The sequence below is a fragment of the Pholcus phalangioides genome, unplaced genomic scaffold (genome assembly GCF_987345545.1).
Source record: "Pholcus phalangioides strain wild (caught in Gottingen) unplaced genomic scaffold, Ppha-v1.0 ptg000039l_1, whole genome shotgun sequence".
Lineage (NCBI taxonomy): Eukaryota > Metazoa > Arthropoda > Arachnida > Araneae > Pholcidae > Pholcus > Pholcus phalangioides.
In genome coordinates, this window is record NW_028301625.1 from 31,636,261 (window position 1) to 31,653,602 (window position 17,342).

The 17,342-nt window shown below is 42.5% G+C and overlaps 2 protein-coding genes across 2 annotated transcripts; one reads left to right on the forward strand and one right to left on the reverse strand.

Annotated features, from left to right (window-relative positions):
• Nucleotides 1-1,649: 1,649 nt before the first annotated feature.
• Nucleotides 1,650-5,211, reverse strand: LOC149065849 (uncharacterized). The gene is made up of 2 exons (XM_089254106.1): nucleotides 4,553-5,211; nucleotides 1,650-3,942 (listed from the first exon to the last, which is right to left on the reverse strand). The coding sequence occupies exon 2, from the start codon at nucleotides 3,936-3,938 to the stop codon at nucleotides 2,535-2,537; it is 1,404 nt and encodes a 467-aa protein (XP_089110232.1). The 5' UTR covers nucleotides 3,939-3,942; nucleotides 4,553-5,211; the 3' UTR covers nucleotides 1,650-2,534.
• LOC149065850 (uncharacterized) lies at nucleotides 5,125-16,386 on the forward strand. Its single transcript, XM_089254105.1, has 2 exons — nucleotides 5,125-5,405; nucleotides 12,434-16,386. Exons 1-2 carry the CDS (start codon nucleotides 5,178-5,180, stop codon nucleotides 16,181-16,183), a joined length of 3,978 nt encoding a protein of 1,325 aa, XP_089110231.1. The 5' UTR covers nucleotides 5,125-5,177; the 3' UTR covers nucleotides 16,184-16,386.
• The last annotated feature ends 956 nt before the right edge of the window (nucleotides 16,387-17,342 follow it).

A 17,342-nucleotide genomic window follows, 5' to 3' on the forward strand; every position in this document is an offset into this window, starting at 1 on the left:
CCTACATACATGATACTGCTTTTTCCGGCTGGAATCAATAAGTAAAGAACAATTCATCTCGAATTTTGAAGTGCCAAAAAATATATTATTTAGTTAGGTTTTTGAATTAATTTTTAAAGAGTCTGAAAAACTATTAACCATAGTCTAAAAAATATATACATATAAAAGAACTTATAAAAATTAATTAATGTAATTAACTCATAAACTAAATTTCATAACAAACAGAAAACGTATTACAGTATCTAAGGGGGTGCAGGAAGGTAAATCGTATTGCACTGGGGGTGCAGAATGGAAAAAGGTCAAGAATCAGTGATATAGATATTTTATCCATATAAAAGAACTACTTCAAAGCATAAATAGGCATACAAATCAATATCTCCAGCTAAGTGCGACGCCCCTAGGAGCCAGGACGCACACTTTCAGAAACACTGCAGTAGGCCATCCAAAGACCCTCTTTTAGATACTTCCAAAAATTGAAGAATTTTTTTCAAATTTAATTTTTACCTTGAATTTTCTCTTGCAGACATTCCATACAATTTCTAAAGGAAACAAGCGAAAGAAGATCGAAAGTAGTTTCGAAATCAGTAATCAACTTAAAATAACCTTTTCTTTTTTTCTTTTTTTTAAAAAAAAGGACAAGATACTGAAAAGGGCCAGCATTTGATAATTATGTTCAACACATTAAAATGCTTTGTAATACTCGGGTACCCTAGTTTCTTGATCTATTCCAATATACAGTATTTGTCTATTTAGTATATCTATCAAATATGTTCATGAAATTAATAAAATATATTTTATGGCAACAATTATTATTATAAAGGTACCAGTTTTAAGTTTGTTATGAATGGTTAGCGTTTAAAAAATTCAGTAAATCAGCTGAATAAATGATTAAACATTCTTGATCAATCCGTAAAAAAATTTTAATGGGATTGCGATAGCCATCCTTCGAATGCTGCCGCCCGACTTGCGCAGTGGTAAAATGCTCGTCTTCCACTATGAAGGTTATCATCGAGGTCCATGGGTTCGAATCCGGGCATAGAATATCAGAAGCAAGTTCTTTACCTGGGGCGACCACCGATGGATGGTGCCTTCATTTCCGACCCAACTCCACTGGTTGGAAATTGCCGTATGGCGATATATGACCGGAGTTGGTGTGCTGTAAAGTAGTAACCATCAATCAAAGCTGTATTAAAGAGCTTCTTAATACATCCATTGATGTTTGTCGTAAAAGCTCAAGAACATCCGTATAACATGTGTTATCCACAAAATGCCCCCAAAAATTTAAGAGAAATTGTTAATGAAATATCACTTACCAAGATCAAATTGTGGTCGATATATATGATATGCTCGCACTACAACAAATTGTGTAGGAACACTCTCAACGATGATAAAAAATAGATGACTAGAAGAAGTAGATGAAGAAGTAGGGTGATTTTAGCGGTTTTGGTGCACAATAGGACTGCGCATTTGCTGCGCATCAAACAATAGGGCTCCCCACTTGCTGCGCATCAAACAATAGGGCTCCCCACTTGCTGCGCATCAAACAAATGGGTGCTTCGCACTTGTTGAGGCTCGCTAGATGGCGCTTCCTATGACGTCATTCCTAAATTATCGTTCTTGCCTATGATGTCATTCCCAAATTATCGTTTTTCAGGGGGGTCATTCCTAAATTAAACTTTATTTCCCAAGTGATGATTTTTTTCAGGGAACATTCCTAAATTAAACTTTTGAATTCATTTTCTGACTTAGAAAAAATTTGCTCCTAAATTAAACTTTATTTCCTGACTTGTTTTTTTTTTTTTGGAGGGATGCTCCTAAATTTTTTTTTTCCATCCCAAGTGATGAGATTATTTCAAAGAGGGATCATTCCTAAATTAATCTTTTCTTCCACAAATTATTGTTTTTTTACTGACTTAGTTATTTTTCTAATGATTTTTTTTTTCATTCCTAAATTAAACTTTTGAATTCATTTTCTGACTTAGAAAAAATTTGCTCCTAAATTAAACTTTATTTTCTGACTTGGTTTTTTTTTTTTTTCTCAACACCCTGGGAAATTTAAAGTTCATTACCGTTCTTTCAACTCTTTCCCAAATTATCGTTTATTTTCTGACTTCCCAAGTGATGAGATTATTTCAAAGAGGGGTCATTCCTAAATTAAACTTTATTTTCTGACTTTGTTATTTTTTGGAGGGATGCATTTTCTAACTTAATTTTTTTCTATCCCAAGATTTTCCCATAACGTCACTTCGAAGATATCACCAAAGAGAAGGATCTTTCCCAAATTATCGTTTAATTTCAGACTTTTTTTTTTTTTTCTAACTTGGGGATCTTTCCTACATTAAACTTTATTTTCTGATGATTTTTTCATTCCTAAATTAAACTTTATTTTCTAAACTAAACAAAGATGAATCGTTTCATTAATTTTAAAATAAAATTTTTTTCAAGTCACAAATAAACTTTTGTATGTCCAAGCTGAAAAGTAAAAATAAACCAAAGGAGCAATAAAATACAAAGTCATTTTATATGATTTTCATTTATTTCAAATAAATTTCTTCTATCTTAGATTTCAAAACATCAAAATCAATCGCATTAAAACATTTTTCCGCTACATCGTAATTTTCCGCCAGAGTTTTAGCGACTTCGCGAAAGTCAATCAGGGTTAAAGCATGATCAAAATATTTATAAAACATTAAATTATCATTCAACTGCAGACATTCATGACCCAACTGATTAGCATATCCCATGGAACACCCATGGCAGTCAACAATTTTTTCGATGCTAGCAAAAAGTTTTTCACTCACCAATTTAGCCAAAATGTCGGTGATATCCATAGAACTCGTTCCTTTAGTTTGGTTTTCGCGCACACACACTTTCAGATAGTCCAAGCAGAGCGTTTTCTGCACGAGCTCACTGATCACGGTATGAAGTGGTTTATCATCCTCGCTCCAGAAGAGTGCCTCGATTGCCTGGAAAGTCATTTTGAGGGGGTTTTCGGAGCACTTGAAAATTTTGTTGTCCCCGCGATGTAGAGTTTGAATTAGCACATCATCACCGCTGTAGTCCACGATCAGGTTCTCCGACACTAGGAAAGTTCTATCAACGCGTTGCAGCATAGTACGACGAGAGAATTCGGTTCTCAAACATTCCCACACGTACGGCGAAAGAGTCACTCCATTTTTAGCTGGGTGCATGAGTCCATCGCGTTCGAAAAATTCTCGAATATGTACGCGCACTTCACCACTGAAGATCACGACGCTGACGAAAAAGTTCTCCTTCACGTGAAAGATGTTGGGAGGCGGCGCTTCCTTATTGAATCCACTGCTGCGAGATCTCTTAGCCGATGGTGGTTGAGTGTTCGGTGATGGGCGCTTGTTACTCGAAACCATTTTCCGGAACGTCAGGCTGAGTCGGACGTCTTTTACTTTTGGGTCTTTAGGTATCGCGTGACGCCACAGCTGGTTGGTTGGAGGTAGCATCGTCAGCAGGCTGTTGTGTTCCAGGATTCGGTCCACGGATTGGTGCCCCCGTCGAGAGAACACGAGCTTTCTTTCAGCGCCCAGGGAGAGGCAAGCGATGGGGTAATCTTTGACGAGCTGTGATTCGTCATCGGAATGCGGGGAGATGCTCTTGGTTCCATCAGAGTATCGGTTGACGACAACAAAGTTGTAGTCATGGCCTGAGATGCTCTCGACCACGGCTTTCAAATCCAAGAGGAGAGGTGTCCACGGTTGGGCCTGGAGGGTCATTCCGGAAAAGGTGTAGTGTAGGCCAGCGTCACCATACCCAGCATGCTGTCTGGGCATCGGATAAGTCTTGTCGCCAAACTTGAAGACGCATTCCTCTGCTGGACGGTACACGATTTCAGATTCGAGCTGGTGTAGTATCGCAACGGAAGTATCCAGTACGTTCCGAGCGTATTCATAGCGGAGGCTTTCCATCTGTCTAAATGAAAACAACGCATACAGTCTCTCTCCGCAACTCTCAAGATGAAAAAAAAAAAAATTGCGAAATATATATTTTAACAGAAGTTTTTTTTTTTTTTAAGTTTTTTAAATTTTTATTATTATTATTATTTTACAAAATTAAATTTTTATGCATCTAACCATTCAGCGCATGCTACGACCTTGCTTCTTGCGCAATGCCCTTTTTGCAGAGGGTGAAACCCGCAAGAAGTCAAGGATTTTGGGAAGTTTAAGACTTTCACTGTCTCCAGGTTGAATCGTTGCTCTAGAAATTTTTTTTTTTGCCTGCAGTTCACATAAATGCAACTATATCTGTTATTAACAGTGGTGAGATGAATTTTCATTAAATTATAATCGAAAAGCCCTTCCCCCCATCTAATATTAAGAAGATTTCTGCTAACCCAGAGCATTTGTGGGAAATCTTCTTCGGATAGCTCCTTGCTAGAGAATGGCGGCTTGTAGAGAGAGTGATATACTCTCCCTGTGCTTAAATCAAAGCAAGCCATTTCCTTAACAACATATATCCCACTTTTAAGCAAGAATCCCTCAAAATCTAACACGCAAGAAGCCATAGAAAAAAAAAATCTTACCAAGTTGCGGAGAGAGAAGTGTATCCAAGCGAGCGAGAGAACTAAGTTAAGGAATTGTGTCTGTCCCGCAGTTTATATACTGCAGTTGCAGTTGATAAGCATAAGTATAGGAATATACTGTGAATCTCAAAGTGCACCCAGTAGCATCACTATCTCATTCACGTGAATCACTAATACAATATATTCATGTGAGCATGCATCACTGATACAGTACCAATATCTAATGATACACTATCCAATGTTACATGAATCACTGATAATGATGTGAGTAGCATCACTATCTCATTCACGTGAATCACTGATACAATATATTCATGTGAGCATGCATCACTGATACAGTACCAATATCTAACGATACACTATCCAATGTTACATAAATCACTGATAATGATATTGACGTGAGTATGCATCACTCGCGTTGCTTCGATTATTCTGCACGCGACACTGATAACTATATGAGTACTGTCTGCCCGAGTAATGACGCATAGCACACGAGACTCGTTATCGCTTCCTAACCCTTTATCTCATTAAAAGTATCATCTTCTTTGCAGATCCTCTCACTTCGTTTTTGAGTTTTGTCCAGACAGCATCAAGTTTTTTAGCTTTCGCTTCGTACGTTCGCGCAATGGCTAGTTTTATCGATTTCGGTATAAGTAAAGAAGAATTAGTTAGATTGTTGGAAAATGACGATAATTTCGTCAATGAATGTCTCAACGAGGATTTAGTTAGTGATCGCGATATAAAATTAATGATTGAGGATGAGGAGAATTTCATCCAGCAATGCCTGAAGCGTCCTGCGCCAGTAGAAGCTGGACCAAGTGGATATGCTCCGTCAGAGAAGAAGAAGAAAGAGGTTAGTTGTTTTTTTAAATTATCGCGCGTTAAATTTTATTCCAAATTAATTTTCAGGAGTAAATTTTATTTCGAGTTGAATTTATTTCATGTAAGGTATTTAAACTCATTTATTTAATGGTAGAGCTGCGAAACATCTGGGAATTTCATTACAAGTTAAATTTTATTTCGAGTTAAATTTAATTTCAAATCAAATTTATTTATGTCGCGAGTTAAATTTTCATTCATCGAAAAAAAAATTATTCAGTTGTATTTCATGTCGCGAAACAATTTCTCAGGCGTAAATTTATTTCAAGTTAAATTTATTTCATGTAAGGTATTTAAACTTTATTTAATGGTAGAGCTGCGAAACATCTGGGAATTTCATTACAAGTTAAATTTTATTCCGAGTTAAATTTAATTTCAAATCAAATTTATTTATGTCGCGAGTTAAATTTTCATTCATCGAAAAAAAAATTATTCAGTTGTATTTCATGTCGCGAAACAATTTCTCAGGCGTAAATTTATTTCAAGTTAAATTTATTTCATGTAAGGTATTTAAACTTTATTTAATGGTAGAGCTGCGAAACATCTGGGAATTTCATGTCGCGAAACAATTTCAAAACGACACAAGAATTCAAATAGAAATTTTTTTATTCAATTGTACATCAGCAGACTCGTGAATCAATTTATACATTTGCGCACTGGTGAGATTAACGGCTTTCGTAGTGGGCGCATTTCCGCTAAAATAGCGTATATCGTAGGTTTTATTACAATACGTGAGAAAAATATTTCCTCCCAGCGGAAGAGAGGAATTACATCTTTCAAAGTCCATTTGATTTTTATATGTTGTTGCTATAAGAGTAAATAATATAACAATCAGTATCGTGAATATGGCGAACATTCTCTTGTGTCTTATCAGTTCTCCATTACTCTCCAATTCGTAGGACCAGCAGCTCGGTAAATCGAATGACGGTACATCCGTTTTCCATGCGATACCCTGCTTTCTATTGTTTTGATCGTAGATCACGGCTTCCACTGTTGTTGGCATTTCAAAGCTCTAACCAAATATGTTTCAAAAATGGGTTTTTTATATAATCTCTCGGAGCTCCGGTTTCTTCTAGCGCTTTCAGGAAAATTTCTTGACCCACCACGGGTGATTTTCTCCGACCGACCACACTTGATATCAAATCGCGAATGTCGCTTCCTTTGATGAGTCTGCTCTTATAAACGATCGAGCCGTTAGAATTAATTTTTAATATGTTCGGATGCTTATTTATATGCGTGATAATTTTTTCTGAGTGCCCTCTTTGCGATTTCGGGACAGAAATCAGAGCTATTGGTAATTCGTCAACTTTCTTTTTCTTCTCTTTTTCTACTTCTTGAATTTTCGGTTCTGGTAACCGCGGTGGATTGTTCTCGGCGACGTTGATTCTCTTGTTCAGCAGATTCTGATAGAGTTTAATTTTTATAGCTTCGGGCTCCTTGCTTCGCAGTATTTTCAACATCTCGTTGTCCAACTCAGAAAGCTGCTCTTTTGTGGTCACATGACGCGATAACAATTGTTCTGGAACCAGAGCGAATTTCTGTGCGTGCTCCATTATCTCGTGAACAAAGTGGCGAGGGTTTGTATGGCGGCTGGGATTAACTGGAACAAAAAACCTCCTTTCTGAATCAGCACGCGCTTTTTCTCGTATAGCGGCGTCTTTTTGCAGGCGAGTTTGCGAAGTGTATTTCTGTGCCTTTTCAGTTTATTTTTCTGTTTTGAGGATAACGGTATGACACCCTTCAAAATATTGAGTGAGCACTCGCAGACTGTCTTTAATGCTGATTTCGGTAATTTCTTCAACAAATCCTTACGTTTATTCCTCGGACAGGCAGAGAGTAGACGAAGCACTTGTTGCTTCTCCAATGCCATACTTTAAAATAACGATGTTTTTATTCCAACCATATGCTATATGCTATAGCCTTCTTCAGCGCGCAGTGCTTTATCATGTTTTCGTGGAGAAAACAGTTCGCGCTCACTTCTGGCAAGTCCACAATGTTGGGGCAGAGAATCGCATCTAGATTATAAACTTTTAACCCGTACTGCTGCAGTAGCATCCGACACTTGTCGTGGCCTTTCGTATACAATACGACTTTTGATAATCGCTGCAAATGTTGCTCCAGCATTTCAAAAGGTACATCACCCGCCGACCACGATATTTCGTGTATGTTGTTGGTGACGTAGAGACATTGGTGTCTATCTCTAGGAGATAATTCCGAAAACTTTTTGGGCGGTTTATATACATAGTGAAAATTTTCTCTCGAATGCATGAAACACCACGCCAACTCCTTGATTATGAATGTTCTATCCGACAGCTGGAAACCCTCGACCTCTATCACAGCCGTCATGTTCGAAAATGGAAAGTTTCATTTCCTGGGTTTATAGATATATTGCGTCTGCCCAGGTAACACGTTAGTGCGCAGGCGCATTTCCTCCTCCGTCTCGGGTCGTAAATCAACCATTAAATACGAATACGGTTTTTTCGTGCTATCCTCGAACACCTCGTTGAAAAATTTGATTTTATTGGGAAACAGCTGACGTCCCAGGTGGGTCACCTGACTGACATCTCTTCTATTTTTGAATAGAAACATATATTGCGCGTTCAGAGAAACGTTTCTCATTTCCCGCCCCTGGTGAAACACGTTCTGCACTATGAAAATCACGGTCAATTTTCTGTGGTGACTGTACTTTGTGAAAAGGTTTGCTAATTTTTTCTCGCCCGATAGCTCGTTCATGAGGTCATCTAAAATCACCAAGCTGTCTTCTTCCACGCTTTCGAAATTGCTCCCCTCTCGAAACTCAACGTAGTCTTCCATATCTTCGAACAAAGTCTGATATTCGCCGTAAAACCATATAACTCGTTTCGGACGAGGCTCTCGAAACATTTCGTTTCTGTGTTTTAATAGTTCTCTGAGAAAATATGTTTTTCCCGAACCGGTGGGTCCGGCAATGAGCACGGTGCTCGGATGTGTCAGCTTGAAAGGTTCCATAGTAAATGACAAATGAATGAATTTTTTTTCTCTTTTATTTAACAGAAAAATTTTTCTTTACAAAGCTTGCTACGCGCATATCGTTTTGCATATTAAAACGCGATACAATATTATTCATACTTTTGCCGATACATCGAGAATAGATAAAAAAAATCACATAGTGACCGCACACGGTTGTCTTATCTGATTGTAACATGACGTCATTATAGTCGACGCGCGAGTAGCGTCGTAGAAATCTGTTTATGTGTCCCTTCTTGAAATAGGTGGGCGGGTTCCCGTAAGAGTCGAAGAAATCAGCTCTCGCTTCGTTTTCGATGTAAATAGCCAACCAGTGCGTTCCGGGTTCATTCTCTCTGTCCGTGTTCACAACCAGTGCAGCGGGATAAGCGATCACATTTTCGGGTAAATTGTCACTCGCAAAAACACCTAGGAAAGCCTTTCGAGTGTGGGGGTGTGTCGAGAGGGCGTGCTCTATCTGTTTAGTGTTCATCCCGCAAAGTCACACAAGACGCTTCTGGACTTTGTTATTTCCACCAACGATTCGAATTCGGCAAATATGATAACCGACACGGTCTTGGTCAAGGCTGAGGAAAACTTGAGTTCCACTCGCAGATTACCCTGCTTTTGTAGGTGCACGTGTCCGCAGTCACTCATGTCGGGTATCAGGTTGAAGGCGAAGAGGCTGTAACCGCCGGCTTCATATTCTTCTCTGCTCACGTCACATCCTTTATCTTCTCCGGGCCTTCCGGTGCCCACGAAGAGTGTGTTGTAGGCTCTGATGACGTGTCTGTTCCTAAAGTCTGGTTGTAGCGACGTGTGGGGGACGGGTCTTCCATCGATAGAAACAGAAACAAAGTTGACGTTGTTGTGCTTGAAGTCGAAGGGGTTCAAACCGAACGTTCCGTTGAATGCTTCCGTGTCCACCATGCCCATAACCAATCGCTTAGGCATGACACCCAGAAATACGTTATCTTGCACGAAACTCATGCTTCCCATGGATATCGAATAGACCTTGCATATCACGCGGTTAATGCAATATTTGGCTGTTGTTTTCTCGAGCGCCATGGCATGCGCTACAGCCACAGCAGGATTCATTCTTACTTTACGCACAAAAATACTCGCTTGCTCGATAACCACGTCGCAACCCTGAGCAGCAGTGATCAGAAAGAACTCGGGTTTCGATCGAACCAGTCTCATCTTCAAGTCCACGAGAGAGAGCATCAGCTTCGGTTGATAGAATATGTCGACGTGAGGCACGCCCATCATTTCAAAAGAATTTTCCGCGAGTTTAGCTCTCTTCTTGGCCCCTTCGTTCTTGGTGAGGTCAGACATGTGACCTGCAGTGTCCTTGTAGTAGCCCTCGGCTGTCAGGGGTCCTCTCTTTGCATCCGATCCGTAGTTAAGCAGTGTTTCCAGGTAAGCTCGATACGGATAAGTGTGTGATGAGTTTGTGAGCGTTCTTCCATTCAACGTGACGTCAATCTGAGAGAAAAGGGTATGCAAGAAATTATTCGCCGTCGATACGGCTTCGGCGGTTTCTGGTTTTGTCACCTTTACTCTGACATACAGCTGAGTGGCAGAAAGGTCTATGTATTCTTCGGCACTACCGGCCACGTGAAATTCGATGGGGGCCCCCGAATCACGCACTTGAGATATGGGATGGTACTGGACCCATTCGGCTGATTCTATAGAGGTTTCCGTGGGTGGCACCGTGAACAGATCGGCTTCGCTTTTCAAACATTCATGAGAATTTTCGTGGATTAAAGCCATCGCTGAATATATCGGATGTCGACAGCTTTCTAGCTCTCTTCTTACTGACGGTTTTCTTGACGAGTCTCTTCCTTTTATTCTTTCCTCCGAGCATGGATTTGATTTTATTGGCCCCCTTATCCGTGAGAGACCTTCCGGCTTCCTTGGCACGATCGCGAGCTGCGATCTTTGCGTCTTTTCCTTGAACGATGTCGTTGGCGAAATCCACACCAGAGCGCAACAGTTGAGAACCGACTGCCTTGGCACCGCGTTTCAACAGGGGCACGGCCGATCTGAAGAGAGAGCTGAATATAGATCCGAGGCCATAACCTCTTTGCAGAGCGCTACCCTGATAATATCCGAGTCCGTTTCCAGCCTGAGCGAGATAATAATCGTTGATGCTGTGGGCACAGCTCCGGTACGGTTTATAATGCATGTCGCAGTCTAAAGTGTAGTTTCACTATCACCTTTCCACGTTGAAATGTGAAAAACTTGCCCATGTGCGTCCTTAAATACATGTGAACGATGTCGAAACTCTTTCTGGCCAGCGGCACGTAATGGGCGCGTTCGAAAGACACGCTGACGATATCCCCGTCCTGACCGCTAGTTTTCACGATTCTCAGTAGCGGGGCGTAGGTGTTACCCACGACCTGAGGTTCGACCAGGTTGCAGTACACGTACAAGAGATGAAAGTCTAATTTAGGATCGGCTGTGAAAGGACCCTCGACTATGGTCGGACCCTCTATCAGGCCGGGTTCGAAACCCAGGTTTTCGGCTATACCGTGTCTGAGACTGAGCTTGGTGTCTTTCTTGAGGTTCACCTTAACTTTTTTCGTGATTTTATTGTACGTCACACCAATCTTGTCTTGAAAATTTTGAGTGGATATGGCTTTGATCAGTTCGGGGGTCGTCTCGTAGAAACCCGGGGCTATGCGACCGGTCTTCATTATCTTGTTTCCGACATCGAATTCGAAAGTGTTTGTCTCTTGAGTGATGTTGTGGAATGAATGGGGATAAATTATCTCCGACAGTGCGACTTCCATCTCGGATTCGAATTCCAGGGTGTTTGGAAGTTTAACCACGAAACTCGAGAGCGTGTTGTCGGGAAAAAAGTCTCTGGAAGCATCGCTGGGTAGAGTGAGATAGAAAGAAGCCATCTCTGAAATGACAGATGCGCGCACTGTTTCCGGGTTTTTATAGGACCACCCACGCGTTGAATTTTTTCGGATACCCCCGAAATTTCACGAGGTATTGAATAATTCCTTTTCTTCTCCTCTTCTTTAAAACTTTTTCAATCGGAAATTTTTCTCCCATCTTTACACCTACCATCTCTTCAGCGTAGAATGTGCCCTTGATTTCTTCCCCCATCAGGTCCTCGAGCTTGTAAACGGGAATTTCCCTTTTCACGCACTCGGTCACCACGAATATCTCTTCGGTGAAATTAGAATCGTACCCCCTCTCGAAGGTGTGTTTTGATCTTGTGATGCGCACGTGATCACCCACTTTAAACTTGCAATCTTGTTTCTTGGGTGCATCCCCATAGAGATTGTTCCACACCTCCGGCTCGTTTCCGGGGTTCACGTCCACGGGCCTCATTTTTATAGACCTGTGATACCTGTGATTGTAACTCCACACGAGGTCTTCGATCATGTCGATGTAGCGATACGTGTTCTTGGCAGTGAAGTACTTGTACATCCAGTTTCTGAGAGACCTGTTCCATCTTTCCACCACGCTGGCCTTTATCTGTTCGTTCTCCGTAGTGAAAAACTTTACACCTTGACGCTTGAGGTAGCGCTGGACTGGTGACGCTATAAATTCGCGCCCCTTATCGCTCTGTAGCGCCACTGGTTGACGTTGTTGAAAGATGCTTTCTAAAGCTTTGGCCACGCTGTCACCGGTTTTCCTTTTGAGAGGCACGACGAAACCGTACTTGGAAAAGACGTCGATGCACGTTAAAAGATAGTTGTAACCATCGTTGTGAATTGCTAGATTACGCATGTCCACCAAGTCGATTTGAAATTGACTGTTTAGACCGGCCACTATTGTTTTGTTGCGGGGAAACACTTTTTTAATGGATCTGTGTAACGTGTACGCTCTCTCGCCAGCCAACCAATCTCTGATTTCTTTTTTCTTTGATGACTTGAGCACGCGCTTGAGGGCGGATACGCCACCGAAACTAGCGGGAAGACGTGGGTTTCTATACCTCTCATCCATTGCTTGTGTTAGACTTACGTGTCCTACATTCCCTTTTTATTTGTTTTTCAGGAGCGACACCTATGCGAGACGTGCGGCAAGGAGTTTTCCTTGCGTAGGAATCTGAATCAGCACAGGCTAACGCATGGCGAGCGTCGCCACAAGTGTTTGGTGTGCGATGCAGCGTTTCACCGCAAGAGCGATTTGATGCGCCACCAGCGTGCCATGGGGCATGGTGCGCCACCCCAGCATGGTGTGCCCCCACAGTGGGCACAAGGAGCACCACCACAGAGGCCATCACCGAGCCATCACCGAGCAGGACCACCCCAGCATGATGCGTCCCCACAGTGGGCGCAAGGAGGAGCACCACCACAGCGGCCATCACCGAGCCATGGGGCACAGCAGCAGCTTGGAGCACCCCAAGGAGGAGCACAGCTAGGAGGAGGAGGGCAAGTCAGGCGCGCACTCGACATGTTGTCGACGCACGAATTGATCCCCACCCCAGACACCGAAATGGATATGACCACCTTCCTCGACAGCGTGAGAGAGGAGTTGACGCGGCTGTTGAGGGAGGACATGACCACCCACAGGTCCCTTAAATGGAACATCGTCGCGACTGCTGTTTTTTCCAGGAAAGGAAGTGACGGCGAGGACGAGTTCTGCAACGGGTATCTTCGAAGTAAAATGCTCACCACTTTAACCGCCGACCAGATAGAAGAGCACCTACAAATAGCCTTCGTAAAGGTAAAGCAGGCGACAGAGGATTTTGAAGGCAGCGGAAGTGGTTGGGTGCTCGAGCGCGTGCTCTTGCTTGAGCTAAACACGGCGCAATACCAACCACTAGCGGCCGCCACTTATATTCCGCTGCCAAAGGGGGTAGCCAGCAGAAGAGCAGTGGTAAATGTAAAGAACGATGATGAGAAATGCTTTCTCTGGTGTGTGTTGGCTGCCCTACACCCGGTGAAGCAAAACCCCGAAAGGGTGTTCAACTATATTCAGTATGAGAATGAATTGAATACCAGTGAATTAGTATACCCGGTGACACTTAAACAAATCCCACGGTTCGAAGCTGCGAATTCAGTGCGCATTAACGTCTTTGGGTTGGAGGGGGGAGAAGTCTTTCCTCTCAGGATTAGTGAGGTGGTGTCTGGTACACCAATCAACCTCTTGTTCATCAGCAACGAGACAACGTCGCACTACTGCCTCATCCAAAACATGTCTCGTTTGCTTTCCTACACGACCAAGTATGAAGGTGCATCCCACTTTTGCAATTATTGCTTGCAACGCTTCTCCTCCCTCGAGCAGCTGAATGCGCACGAACCACTTTGCCAGACACACGGTCTGCAACGAGTGACGTATCCCGGTGTAGACGACAACGTGATGTTCTTCAAGAACAACCATTACCAGCTGCACGTTCCATACGTCATATATGCGGACTTTGAGGCGATCTTGGAGAAGGTGGACAGCTGTAAGCCGAACCCGTCTCTCTCTAGCACAACCCAGAAGAGCCTTCACCGCCCCTGTGGATTCGCGTATACGGTCGTGGGGCCCGATGGTGTATACGTGAAAGAGCCCACAGTGTACAGGGGTGAAGATTGCGTGGACGTCTTCTTCCGGTGTCTCGTCGAAGAAGAACGAGTGGTTATGGGCAAGCTCGACAACCCGGTGCCTCTGCAGATGACAGCTGAAGATGAAGAGAGATTCGGGAATGCGACCACTTGTATGGTGTGCGACCGCCCACTCGGTGACGACAGGGTTCGTGACCACTGTCACATCACCGGTGGTTTTAGAGCGGCGCTGCATCAGAAGTGCAATCTCCAGCTCAGGTTAAGACGTCACATCCCGGTTATATTTCACAATTTACAAAACTACGACGCTCATTTCCTGATGCAAGGACTTTCCCGGTACCCCGATCGCAGGATCCAGGTGATCGGGAGGAATATGGAGAAATTTATCTCCTTTTCTCTCGGTCGCCTGCGATTCCTGGATTCCAACCAGTTCTTGGCGGCGTCGTTGGATTCGCTCGTGCAAGCGATGAACCCCGGTGACTTCAACAACATGAAGAAATGTTTTGGAGCTACGAGTCATCTTCTTCAACGTAAAGGATGTTATCCGTACGAGTACGTTGACTCGTTTGAGAAGTTCGAAGATCCGGTGCTGCCCCCACGAGAGGCCTTTTACACCTCTCTGGGGGATCAACATATAACCAGTGACGAGTATACATATGCGCATACCGTTTGGAGAGAATTCCGGTGTTCCAACCTCGGTGATTACCACAACCTCTACGTGAAGACTGACGTGCTGCTTCTCGGGGATGTGTTCGAGAGTTTTAGAAAACTCTGCGAAGAAAACTACAAGATCGACCCGGTGCATACGTTCACATCCCCGGGATTGGCCTGGAACGCATGTCTGCGAATGACCGGTGTCAAGCTCGAATTGATCAACGATCCGGACATGCATCTCTTCATGGAGAAAGGTATCCGAGGTGGGGTCTCAGTGATCTCCAAGCGGTATGCGCGAGCCAACAACCCGTTAATACCCGGTTATAACCCCAGTGAACCTACATCATATATCATGTACTATGATGTGAACAACTTATACGGAAAGTGTATGATGGAGCCCCTCCCGGTGAGAGACTTTAGATGGTTGTCCCCCAGTGAACTTGAGAGCATCGATTTTCTCAACATCGATGACAACGCCGTCAAGGGGTATATTTTAGAAGTGGACATGGAATACCCGGTGAAGTTGCACGACGAGCACAATTGTTTCCCCTTGGCGGCAGAAAACATTGAAATTACTGGTGACATGCTCTCTCCATTCATCAGAAGACCCGGTGATAAACCATCCAAAAAGCTCTCACCAAATCTGATGAACAAAACTTCCTACGTCATCCATTACCGGTGCCTGAAGTTATACACGTCGCTGGGGATGAAGCTGACGGGTGTTCGGCGTGCAGTCGAATTCACACAAGAGCCTTGGATACGCCCGTACATAGCGTTCAACACCGAAAAGAGGAAAAATGCCCGGTGCGAATTCGAAAAGGACTTCTATAAGCTCCTCAATAACGCTGTGTACGGGAAATCGCTAGAAAATTTGAGGAAGCACGTCGACATCCGTCTCGCCAACAATCAGAAGAGCTTGAGGAAGCTAATATCATCCCCGGCATTCGAATGCTTCAGGATAATCACCGGTGAGTTAGCCGTCATCAAGATGTTGAAGACGAAAATCCATCTGGACAGGCCCATATATACCGGTGTCACGATTTTGGACCTGTCCAAACACTTGATGGCGGACTTCCATTATAATTTTATGAAGAAAAAGTACGGACCCGGTGTGGAAGTTTTGTTCACAGACACAGATTCATTCCTCTACGAGATAAAAACCGGTGACATTTACAAAGACATGAGGGAGGAGCTCCACAGATTCGACACGTCAAACTATCCCGGTGATCATCCTCTGTTTAGCCTGCAGAATAAAAAAGTGGTGGGCGTCATGAAGGACGAGAACGGCGGCGAACCCGTTGTGGAATTCGTCGGATTAAGATCAAAAATGTACAGCATGGTCACAGCAGTCGCGGAGAAAAAGACCGCCAAAGGGGTCGTTCGTGCGGTTGTTAAAAAACAACTAAAACATCAAGATTATCTGGCTTGCCTCCGCAACAACTCCTCGATCAAAAACACCATGCTAAAAATCTCCTCCAGTAACCACAAACTTCAAACGGTCGCCCTCCGCAAAACGTCGCTGTGCCCTCGCGACGATAAACGCTATATTCTCGGTGATGGCATTAAAACATATGCGTATGGCCACTATGCCATTCGATGAACAGTGCTACATGGACACTGATGTACATATTTTTTCCCATTTATTTTAACATATTTTTCCATTTATTTTGTATATATTTTTTTCCATTTATTTTGTATATATTTTTTCCATTTATTTTGTATATATATTTTTTCCATTTATTCTTGTATATATATTTTTTCTCATTTATTTTGTGTATCATTAAAATTTAATTTTCTTTATCATCAATGCTTCTGTCATTAATTGAGTTACGTGTGATTTTTTTTTTTCAGCTTGAGTATGATGAAAAGTCAATAACATTTCTTTTTGAGGGAATTTTATTTTACAGCTTGATATGTGAAAAAAAAAGTTTAATTTAGGAATGAAAAAAAAAAATCATTAGAAAAATAACTAAGTCAGTAAAAAAACAATAATTTGTGGAAGAAAAGATTAATTTAGGAATGACCCCTCTTTGAAATAATCTCATCACTTGGGATGGAAAAATGCATACCTCCAAAAAAAAAAACAAGTCAGGAAATAAAGTTTAATTTAGGAGCAAATTTTTTCTAAGTCAGAAAATGAATTCAAAAGTTTAATTTAGGAATGTTCCCTGAAAAAAATCATCACTTGGGAAATAAAGTTTAATTTAGGAATGACCCCCCTGAAAAACGATAATTTGGGAATGACATCATAGGCAAGAACGATAATTTAGGAATGACGTCATAGGAAGCGCCATCTAGCGAGCCTCAACAAGTGCGAAGCACCCATTTGTTTGATGCGCAGCAAGTGGGGAGCCCTATTGTTTGATGCGCAGCAAGTGGGGAGCCCTATTGTTTGATGCGCAGCAAATGCGCAGTCCTATTGTGCACCAAAACCGCTAAAATCACCCTACAGTAGGGTGATTTTAGCGGTTTTGGTGCACAATAGGACTGCGCATTTGCTGCGCATCAAACAATAGGGCTCCCCACTTGCTGCGCATCAAACAATAGGGCTCCCCACTTGCTGCGCATCAAACAAATGGGTGCTTCGCACTTGTTGAGGCTCGCTAGATGGCGCTTCCTATGACGTCATTCCTAAATTATCGTTCTTGCCTATGATGTCATTCCCAAATTATCGTTTTTCAGGGGGGTCATTCCTAAATTAAACTTTATTTCCCAAGTGATGATTTTTTTCAGGGAACATTCCTAAATTAAACTTTTGA

Excerpts from the sequence above, each read along its gene's own strand:
- LOC149065850 (XM_089254105.1), top strand. The coding sequence starts at position 5,178 with ATGGCTAGTTTTATCGATTTCGGTATAAGTAAAGAAGAATTAGTTAGA. Across the intron at positions 5,406-12,433 it reads CAGAGAAGAAGAAGAAAGAG|GAGCGACACCTATGCGAGAC; the intron begins GTTAGTTGTTTT and ends TTTGTTTTTCAG.
- LOC149065849 (XM_089254106.1), bottom strand. The coding sequence starts at position 3,938 with ATGGAAAGCCTCCGCTATGAATACGCTCGGAACGTACTGGATACTTCC.